Source organism: Heloderma suspectum, chromosome 12 (assembly GCF_057233095.1).
Source record: "Heloderma suspectum isolate Gila_16-S chromosome 12, 16-S_ref, whole genome shotgun sequence".
Classification (NCBI taxonomy): domain Eukaryota; kingdom Metazoa; phylum Chordata; class Lepidosauria; order Squamata; family Helodermatidae; genus Heloderma; species Heloderma suspectum.
The window spans coordinates 16,097,187-16,107,975 of NC_139469.1; the positions used below are offsets into that span (position 1 = coordinate 16,097,187).

The window sequence follows — 10,789 nt, forward strand, 5'->3', positions numbered from 1 at the left end:
GATCGAGTCGGGTGCCGCAATGGGAACTGAAAGTCTGGGGGTGGGGGAGGTGAACATAGGACAACCCATTGAACTCCAGCCCCCAAATGGATTTCTCCACCATCCTTACCCTACCGTGACTCGACTTGTGACTCTGTTACAGCTACTGTGTGCACGCCGGATGGCCACATGGACTTTGAAATACTTAGTAGTAGCACGAAGCCTGTCCTTAACCTGGATACACTCCGGCTTAAAGACCCTGCCTGCAAGCCAGTCTTCCAGTCTTCTTTGAACGATGTGGTTCGGTTCCGTGTGCCACTGAATGGGTGTGGGACCAGGCAAAAGGTGAGTTTCCCCAAACTGTAGCCTAGCTGACTTGTCTCTTTCGAGTCATCTGTGACTAATACTGTGCCTCCTATGTTTGTAGGTTGATGGTGAGAAGGCTGTTTATGAGAATGAAGTGAGTGCGCTATGGGCAGATCTTCCACCACGCTGGATCTCCAGAGACAGCGAATTCAGGTAAGCTTCAGTCTTCTGGCACTGACCATAAAAGTTGACGTGTCCTCAAGGGTATGTTGACATGAGAGCCTTTAAGTTATCTCATGTGTTTCTCCATTCGTTTGTTCCTCCATTATGTGTTTCTCCATTATCGTGTGTGTTTCTCCATTCATGGTTGCCTTTCCTTGGATAGAGCCATAGTTAAATGGTAGAGTGCATGCAGAAGGTTCCAGGTTTGATTCCTGGCATCTCCCTTGGGTAGCAGGTGATTCTCCTGAGACCCTGGACAGATGCAAGTATTGGGCTGGAAGGACAAACAGACTGACCTAGTATAAGGCAGTTTCCTATGGACAGAGGGTCTACATACATGCACTTTGTACATGGGAAAACAGAAAGGGGCAAAGAGGTGTCTGCTCATGACGCTTCCAAGATAAATCACCCCCTCCTTCTTCCAGAACAGTGAGCTGAGATCTGGGACCACAGCGAACTGTTGGCTTTGCATTGTCAGATTAATAAATGGACAGCCTATCCCAGTGGAAAGAGAAGGATGCTACAAGATATCTCTTCAAACTAGTTGTAGGGGGTTCCACCTCCAATAATATAGGACTGATAGACAGGTTTATATCGGCTAAGATGGTCATCCATTCTCTGGGATTCCCCCACTGGAGAGGGCCTTTCCTATGGTGGCATCCTGGCTATCTGGCTATAGAACGTCCTCCCCATCCACCCACCTGACACCTCCCTTACCTCTTGGCACCTGCAGGTCAGTCCTGTTTAGAGTTTTTCATGGCAACTGGCTTTATTTAATAGATTTCTTAGCCACTTTCTCATGATAGTAGTCTTTTCCAGGTGGCTTATAATGTAAAAAAATGAATTTCAATATCAACAAATTATTATTATTTAAACCACCTTAAGTTTAAACAGTTTTAAATTTGTGAAGTCTGGCTTGTTCAGACCATGGGTTGTTGTGACATCTGAACCCAGAACCATGGCTTATTCCTGGCTTGTTTTCCTGCCTTCTGCCCTGAAACAGGCACTTAGCAAAAGTAGCTTGAAAATGAAACCTCTCAAAATAGGGAAAACAAGCTGTGGTTTGTTTGCATGCTTGCAAGGCGATTAGTGTCTAAAGCAACAAACTGTTTAACATAAGCCATGGCTTAGTGTTATGTGCAAATGGAGCCACTAACTAATGACATGCATCTGGTCTTGTTTCTCAAGGCTAACAGTGATGTGCTCCTATGGTAGTGATGATGCTTCACTGGATGTCAAGATAAGCAGTCTTTCTCCTCCCGATTCTGTAGTAAACCAAGGTCCCCTCTCCCTGATTCTCCTTATTTATCCAGGTGAGGCTTCTGGTAGCTTCTAATGTATGGTTGGGATAAATCAGAGTACAGAAAAGAGATGCCTCAGCTGGTTTTCCTGCCTTGCAGATGACTTCTACTCAGTTCCTTATAGTGATGACCAGTACCCCATTGTGAAATATCTGCGGCAACCCATTTTTCTGGAAGTTCAGGTACTCAACCGTGCTGACCCAAACATCCACCTGATGCTGGATGACTGCTGGGCAACGCTGTCTCTAGATCCAGCTTCTTTGCCACGCTGGAACATCGTGGTAGATGGGTAAGTGTAATGTGACCAGTATTGGCCTGATCCTTGCTGGAAGAGAAGCAGGGAAAAGTCCCTGAGCAAAACTCATAGTAGTCCTTTAACCGCACTAGAGGTCACGAAGGATCAGAACCGTTCAACCCCTCAAAAGTTGCACAGATTTGCATGGTGTTGTTAATGGGGCACTCCTTTTTAAATGGAGCAAGATCCAAGACTTTCACACATGGCTTCGCAGACTGTGTAAGCCTTGCAGCTTGGCAAAGGTTTCCTCCAGTGGTACACTTAACTAAGGCATGTCTGTGCTATATTGCAGGGGTGGGGACCTGTGTCGCTTCAGATTTTGGTGCACTCCAGCTACCATCAGTCCTGATTGGCCATGCCAGTCAGCCTAGCAATAAGCATAGCCAATCAGGGTTGATGGAAGTGGGAGTCCAGCAATCCCTGGAGGGCCACATGTTCTCTACTCCTGCTATATAGGCGTAACTTCTGCTTTTGTGTGTTCTCAATGAAATTATGAGAAGCACCATAACACCCTTATGCTAGCCATGGGCACCTCAAGTTTGCTCAAAAAGGCCATTCCTCTCTCCTCCCCCCCCCTTGCAGTCTTTAGTGTTATAGTCCAATAAGGTCCCAAATCCGTTGTGTAGTGGTAAATTTTGAAGTTCTAGGCAGTCATCATGATAGTCCCAATAGCCATGCCCCCAAGGAGAGTCCAATGATGCAGGCAGCTCTGTTGATCCATATCAACAAACCAATTCTAGCAGTTCTTACGTCCTCCAGGAGCAGACCTTTTGTAGAGCTGGTTGGCTTTAGCTGCCCATTCAAGACCAACTCTCCCTGAACACATTTCAACAGGGATAAGAATAGATAGTTGTATATAAACTTCTCGTAACAACATATTGTTGCTGGGAAAATCCATTTCCCCTGCAGCGACTGTGAGGATTCCCAAAAGGTTCTCGTGCTTTGACCCTGTGAGCCTTGACTCCACTACACCGCTGCACCTAATGCTGCATGCATGACTCTTGCTAAAACACACAGCACAGCTTGTAGTCCCTGGTAATAAGCCCTGCAGGTTTTTAAGTGTTTTTTCCCCAGCTGAGAACTAAAGTCCAGAAGATCACTCTTGTATTGTGCTTCTTGTAGGTGCGACTATGAGCGCGACAACTATAAAATGGTGTTCCACCCAGTAGGCCCTTCTGTCAGCTACTCGAACTTCCGACAAAGATTTGAAGTCAAGGCATTTGCCTTTGTTTCCGGTGGGAAAGCTCTGCCCAGCCTGGTGAGTTGCTGCTGAAAGGTGCCAATGTTGCTTCCTGCGAAGGGTGGATTTGGAGAGGGGTGGTGGTGGGGTGGTCACCCTAGATCTGCTTCTGCTATAGGGAATGGGAACTTGGAGAGTTTGCAGTGCCACGGAGGGTAGGTGACCTGGTGGCTCTCTGGATGTCCTGGAACACAACTCCCATCAGCTCCAGCTTGCATGGCTGATCGCTGGGGATTGTGGGAGTCGTAGTCCCAAAACAGCAGGTTGGCCACCCCAGGGTGCTGCACTGGGTAGTTCAGCCAACTGTAATTCTGTGGCAGGTTGGGGAACATGCTGCCCTCCGGATGCTGTTGGACTACAACTCCCATCAGCCCTAGCCAGTGGGGAGGGAGGATGGGAATTGCAGTCCAACAATGCCCCTCATCCCTACTCTGTGGAAGTTCTACTTCCTACTCCCCATTTCTATAGCTAATCTAAAAGAGCTGCTGCCCTAACAGATGTCTTTCCTTCCCCCGTCAGGTATACTTTCACTGCAGTGCGCTCATCTGTGATAGATTTCGTCCAGACTCCCCTCTGTGTTCAAGGAGCTGTCCTTCTCCTCCTCCCAGAAGCAGGCGAGGTAACTGACATGTCTTAGAAGGCTTTAATCAGGCCAATTTTGGAGGTCCTTCTTTCCCCCAGGGTGCCAAACACTGCTCCAGGCGCTTGCCTGAACATAAAATGACTAAAAACCTGTGCATCATACAGGCACATGTATCAGAGACAGGACTGGCTCATGGCTCCCCGTCGAGAGTGCGCCAGACGGCAAAACATTTCTGTTTAAACGTCTGGCTCCAGCAAACCAGCTTTGCTGGCGTCGAAATTGGCAAATGTAGGTCAGCCCTGTCTGCTGTCTCCCTCTTCTCCTCTGACCCATTCCAAACGAGAATATAGGTGGTCACTGTCGCTTCTGTCAGCAGAGGCCACGGAACAGCTCATCTTTCCCAGGCCGTCAATGCTCTTGGAAGAATCTCCAGGGAATTGCACCCATACTTACCTTAACACTTAACACCTTCTGTGGGGATCTCTACACCTCAAGTTTATTGTACATTCATGGTTGCTCACTCACTGAATTGTGCGCGTCCATTACATGACGTCGTCGTTGTCCAGTCGTTATCCCACTATTTCCTCCCACCTATCCCGTGTTTTCCTCAAATGGGAAAAATGGGGTATTTTTCCAGATATGCACAAATGGAGCGCCATGTCCTCCCCGTGTATTTCTCCCCTAGCGTGAATGAAGCGCTGAGTGTGGTTGTTGGGGGCGTGGTCATGATGACGAAGGTGGTGACGAAGGTCTGATGGGCGCTCAGCCTTCCCGCTCCTGTGCCATTTTGGCTCCTCGCCATTTTCAGCCTGCCTGTTCAAAACAGAGCAGCAGAGCAGCAGCGGGGTGGGGGGCAGCAGAGCAGAGGAGCGGCAGAGTGGCAGGGACTGGCCAAAAGCATGGAAGAGGGACGCAGGGCCCAGGGAGATTGGGGGGGGGGGGCTGTCAGCATGCCAGTCCCCATCCACCAGTAATGTGTAAAGGGAGGAAAAGGAACAGAAACCCAGGAGCAAGTATCGCTGAACCTGGAGCGTGTGTAATGCCTCTTCACGGAAACATAACTCTGTGGGAATGGCCATCTACAGAGAAGGAAGCGCGCGTAGAGGGAATCGGTCATGAGCCTGCATTTAAAACGGAAGCGGAAAGCCCCGTTTTAAATGCAGGATTTTAGGTTGCTGTAGAAATCCCCTGTGTCTTTCCCCTGTCCGGTACAAGAGCAATTGACTGCGTGATGCCTTTGTAAGTAGGGATGGGCGAACTCGCTGCCACACACCCCATGCGCCACTCACCCTGTGCACTGTTTGCCGGACCCCTGGCAGCCACCCGCCTGTCCGCAGGCGAGTGTCATCCTGCTGCTCCGGCGGCCACCATTTTGCACAAAATGGTGGCTAGGCTTTCCCCACCAATCCCCTATTTTGCACAAATGGTGGCTGTAAATAAGGCCATATAGGCCAAATTACAGGTGTAAATGGTCTAATTAGAGGAATTAGGAGAGAACGAGGGGTTGGTCTCCTTGCTAGGTGAATGAGGGGTTGGCTGGCAGCACAGGACTCCTGCCCTCGCCGCCTCTCAACCCCTCGCAATCTCCTTGCGAGGAAGGAGACCGCGAGGGGTTGAGAGGTGGCATGGGCAGCAGTCCAGTCACCACGCACCAATCCCTCATTCCCTCCTTGCAAGGAGAGCACGAGGGGTTGGTGGGCGGCGGGTGATGGAAAACCACGAGGTTGCCCGACTCAGCACGCGCCAAATTGTGCAGGCTCCAGGGTCCGTGAGGCTGAGCTGGCAGTGATCTGCCGAGCTTCAAGTCCCAACTGGACACCTGCACCATCCCTGTTTGTAAGGTAATGTGGAAAGGGTCTAAGCCTAGCAACGTTCTGCGACTGTCAACTCTAAGGGTATGCAATGACACTGCCACAGTCTTGTTGTGCTTTGGGGGTGGAGGTGGTTCAGACTCTTTAAGCTTGGGGTTCATTGACAATTACGTAGGTCTGACAATATGAACAGATTAGCAGTGAACTGAAGTTCGGAATGAATGCAATTAGAGCTAGTCATCTCCTAAACCAGTCTTCCCTGACCTGATGTCCTCCAGATATTTTGGATTACAATCCCCATTACTCTTAATTGCACCATGCTGGCTGGGGCTGATAGGAATTGTAACCCAAAACTTCTAGAAGGTGCTCCAGGTTGGGGAAGACAGATCTATATTGTTTGGTTGTATCATGCAGTATAACTTTGATCTTGATTCAGCCCGAAGTGTTAACCGGCCAACTGCAGTGAGAGATGCTTGTTCCTCCTGGGAAACTGTTCATGGTTGTATCTGCAGCCTCATTTTGGGATGAAAGGGCAGCGAAGCTTACAGGATATGGGTGCCAGCAACTCAGGGTGCAAAGCATCTTTTGTCACTTCAAAGGCATCTAGCATTGTATCTCATCAGCATCCAGAAGCAAAGAAGGAGAGCAAATACACCAGTTGGTATTCAGCCAACATTTTCATTTCTGGGATCTGGCTGTCAAGATAGTTTTCTCAGAACAGCCTTCCCCAACCAGCTGCCTTCCAGGGGTGGTGGACTACAAATTCCATCACCCACAGCCCAAGACATCTGGAAGGCGCCTGATTGAAGCAGGCCATCCTATACCATGTAAAGCAGAACAGGGAGACTAAGAACCTGGCAGCATTTATTGGCTTCTGGGGCTGATGGGAGTTGTAGTTCAAAACATCTGGAGGGTGCCAGGTGGGGGAAGGCTGTCCTGAGCTGTTCCTTCCCAGGTAATCCCCTCTACCTTCTTCCCTCTTCCAGCTGTGGCTCCATGCTTCCTTCAACACCTCCTTCATCTGTAACTTTAAATGCTCCAAGCGATCTCCTCCCCTCCCCTCCAAATACAAATCCCTCAAATAAGGTTCATTGCAGCACTAATCTACAGCTTGTTCCCGTGGGATCTTTTGTGCAGTTGCATGGTCAGGCAACAGTGCACAAAAGCCCCAATGTTTGGTTACTGGTTGGACCCTGATGTTTAATTTATTAAGTATTTTTATCCCCCTCCCCAGCCGAAAAGCCTCCTTACATATAATCAGTAAAGCCAGACAGTCCCTGTTCCAAGGCTCGGCCCAACCTACTTTGCTGCCGGAGGCAAGAAGCTGCTGCTGCTGCTGCCTTCCTTCCCAGCTGCGGGGAGCTCGCCCAAAGTCTCATGAGAAGTCGCCCAAAGTCTCAAGAGAACTCGGCCAAAGTCTCGTGCAACTTTGGACGAGCTCTTGCGAGACCTTGAACATGTGCCGGGACGGTCGGTCGCTGATCCAGAGAGCCCTACCAGCTGTTCTCTCACTGTGGCAAACGCCACAGCAAGAGAGTGGCTGATGGGGCTCTTAAGAGCTACTGCCGGAGGTGGTGGTGGCGGCGCCCCTTGCTGGTGGGGGGGCGGCGCAATTTGCTGCTCCTCCCTCTCTACCACCTGAATCGTTTGCCTCAGTCTGCCTGATGAGCAGGGCAGGGCTGGCCTTCTCACAGGTTTACAACCTTAAAAAAAGACACACAAGGAAAAAGAAGTGGGGAGGGAAGGAGTGGTGGTGGGGAGGAATTAAGTCTTTCAGCAGGGCTGGTGGAATGGCCCTGCTTCCCCTCTCTCATCTCCCCTCAGTGCAGCGCTGGAATGGCTGCTGCCGGTGATAGAGGAGGGCAGAGGTGGCCTCTAGGAGGGCAGGTAGAATAGCCCTGCTTTGCCCTCTCATTCTCCATGTATGCACAGCCCATGTCCTCAATGGAGGACCACAGGCACTGAATCTCCGATCTGGGGCTTTCTGTCTGCAGATGCAGCACCAGCAGAAAACGCTGCCATCGTGACCCTTCCTCATGCTGTCATTTTGGTACCAGAGGAGCAGCCTGGGATAAGAGGTACATGGCTACCTTTGTTGCAGTGAGAGGCTGGGACTGGTTGGGTCACCAGTGGCTGGGGTGAGGGAGTGCCCTGGCAGTTCAAAGGGAGGCAGGGGCACCTGGCACTTTTAAGGGGGCTGCTATGAGTTGGAGGTAAAGGTGGGGTGTTTCCAGATATGGGTCTATTGTGCAGTTTCCCTCCCTCCTTCCTGGAATTCTACAGAAGGTTCAGATGAAGTTGTCTTCCATTTGTACCTGCCGTGTTTCCCCATCACTACTTCCATTTTTTAATTACTACAGACAATCCATTAAGAAGGTGGGGGGGGGGCTGCGGGACGTCCGAGGGTGCCCCTCCCTCTCTCTCTCTCTCTCTCTCTCTCTCTCTCACACACTCACTCACTCACTCACTCCACCCCCCCACCCATGGGCCACAGCCACCCACCCCCCATTGGCATCAGAATTAGACAAAACATATTTAAAAATGGTATCCATAGTGGCCACAGAGCACCAAAATGGTCAAAACTAGCTTGTCTGTAATTGTGACTGTTTCAGTGCTCTGTGGCTGCTACAGATGCCTTACTTTTTCAAACCCTGCCTTTTGGGGGGCAAGCGGCGGGCTGCATGCGTCCCTCAGGCTGCATGTTGGCCACCCCTGAAGAAGGGAAAGATGGAATAGGTCAGGGTGTGGGCAACGTCTTTTCTGCCAAGGGCCCCATTCCCTTGTGGGCAATCTGTGGGGGCCTGCATGTTAGTGGTGAGTGCAGCCAAAGCCAGCAATGGGCAGAACCAAAAGCACCCTTTTCTCCTTCTGCCCGCCACTCTTCCTTCGCTCCCATTCCGTGCATTGGACTGCCAACGGAGGGATGGATTGCTCTTGCCAGAGTCCCGAACTGGTCACACGCAGAGGGCTTTTTAAATCGGGCCCATGAAATTAGGCTGAGGGCAGCAGGCCTGAAATAAGCTGTGCAACAGCTTTCGGTGGGTAGAGCTAGGAGTCATCCATCTGAAAGCACCCTGCGTCCCTGTTAGGCACGGGGTACATTTCTTTCATTTAAAGCAGGTTGATCCCGCTGTCTAACCAAAAAGGCTCCCAGAGTGCTTACAAAGGTAGGTACTGAGACCAACCCTACGCTTGGGCTAACAATCTGAAAAAGCATAATTAGTAATGCGACGCCCGCCCCCTCCAAACCCAGTCCACGTGCTGGGAACTCTGATGCCCCTTCTAAGCAGCTTGCAGACCACACAAGTAAAAGGTGATGGGCAGTATAGAAATGAAATGAACCAATAGCCGAAGCTCTCTGGGCAGTTCGCAACAATGAAAACCACAAAGTGAAAGTGCACCATAAAACAATATAGACTATGAAAGCTTAAAACTACACAAACTGATCTGCTTCCACTGCTTGCTGTGTATGCTGTTTTACTGTCCACACCCCACAGTCTTGCCTCTGATGATGAGATGGCAGGAGTTATTTTGATTTCAAATACTGTTTACAAGCCACTATTCTGAACCATGTCCATCCAAGGCAGTGAACAAAAAAAGCACTGAAATACAACAATATTAAATGTTAAAAATGTAAGCACAAAAACAACTGCTAAAACAAGTATAAAACAATCCAAGGCTGCAAGCAATGAAACAGCAGCATGTCCGATGAAACACATTGGTTCAAAACCAGAGCCTTTGAATGCTACAACTGAGGAGGACAGGCATATGTTCTCTTGGTCTATAAGTCCAGTGTTGTTGTCGACACTGATTGGCAGCTCTCTAGGGTTTTAGGCTGCCCACATCGCCATGCCCCCAAGGGGAGTCCAAAAATGCAGCCAGCTGTGTTGATCCAGGTCAACAAACCAGTTCTAGCAGTTTTCATCTCCAGCAGGATCAGGCCTTTTGTAACCTTGATAGGTCTGAGTTACCCATTCAAATCCAAACCACTCTAAAATACTTGGGTGGGAAAACTCTATCTCCCCCACCCCCGCCTCGCCCCCGGTAAGTTTAGAGGGAAAAGATGGGTGGCAGATGACATCAGCATCCCTGCTAATAAAATGCCAGTGCAGCATCCCAGTGAACCTGGGTTCCACTACACCACCGTTGATGAAAACTGGACCCTTAAGCCTTTTTCCCCCTCAAGGCATTCAGCAATTTCCTCTTACTACACTGATTCTTTTGTAGGCCAACAGAGATGGAATGAAGGGATCTGGATCACGGCTATACAGGTGGTTGGTGTGATGCTTGGGCTCGTAGGCACTGCACTAGCTGTACTAGCTTTGTTCAAGACGAAGAAGAGAACTGTTCTGATAAACTGAATAAAATGAGATGCAAGCTACCTGGCTGCGTGGACAAATTATTTCTTTGTGTTATGTGGGGCTTCTTCATACATCTCCGGGATCCAAAAATGCTTGAAGGTGTTTTTTCCCTGCTATACTGCCGAAGCACAACAGAACTGCCTTGTCCTGTGGAACCGACAGAGGCAAGAGAGGGAAAGGGAGCCAGGGGAAGAGTGCAGCTATGGAGTACTGCCCGAACTCACCGGGTTTGCACGATCACCGCGGCAGTGTGTGGGGGGCAGTGTTTGAATTTTCAAGCCATGGCTTGTTGTGTCATCTGAACCTGGGGCTTGTGGGTTATGTGAGGGTTAAACAACCCTCGCAAAATCTGTGGTCTGTTGTTGGGTTATGTGAGGGCTGTTTTAACCCACAATCCTCAGGTTGCGGCCCCCAGGCTTGAGGTTCTGCACCCCTCTTCTAACTGCTCCATCATACCAACTCTCTTACATGTAGCTCAAGCGAGCTTTTCCCTTCCAGAACATGAGGTTGATCATGAAGCTTCTTTAGAAAGGATGTGCTCCTTGCAAAAATAATTTCTTCTAAAAAAATTGCCCAGCAGCAGTTCAGTCGCCCCTTGGCAAGATTTGCTAAAGACTTTATCAATGTATGGGTGTGTGCGTGTGTATTTCTAAAAACAAATACAAAAAATGGGAGTAGTGTGAGATCTTCC

The 10,789-nt window shown here is 49.6% G+C and overlaps 1 protein-coding gene across 3 annotated transcripts in view; it reads left to right on the top strand.

Annotated features, from left to right (window-relative positions):
* The window catches only part of ZP2 (zona pellucida glycoprotein 2), a 30,188-nt gene extending 20,067 nt beyond the window's left edge, over nt 1-10,121 (top strand). For 2 of the 3 annotated variants that reach the window (XM_084818516.1, XM_084818517.1), the window contains exons 11-18: nt 143-324; nt 407-498; nt 1,696-1,820; nt 1,908-2,097; nt 3,226-3,361; nt 3,863-3,962; nt 7,732-7,815; nt 9,965-10,119. In XM_084818516.1, coding sequence (XP_084674642.1) covers nt 143-324; nt 407-498; nt 1,696-1,820; nt 1,908-2,097; nt 3,226-3,361; nt 3,863-3,962; nt 7,732-7,815; nt 9,965-10,098 — 1,043 coding nt within the window. In that variant the 3' untranslated portion in view covers nt 10,099-10,119. Of the gene's footprint in view, nt 1-142; nt 325-406; nt 499-1,695; nt 1,821-1,907; nt 2,098-3,225; nt 3,362-3,862; nt 3,963-7,731; nt 7,816-9,964 lie in introns of all 3 variants that reach the window. The other variant, XM_084818515.1, reaches the window with a different exon arrangement.
* Nucleotides 10,122-10,789: the final 668 nt, after the last annotated feature.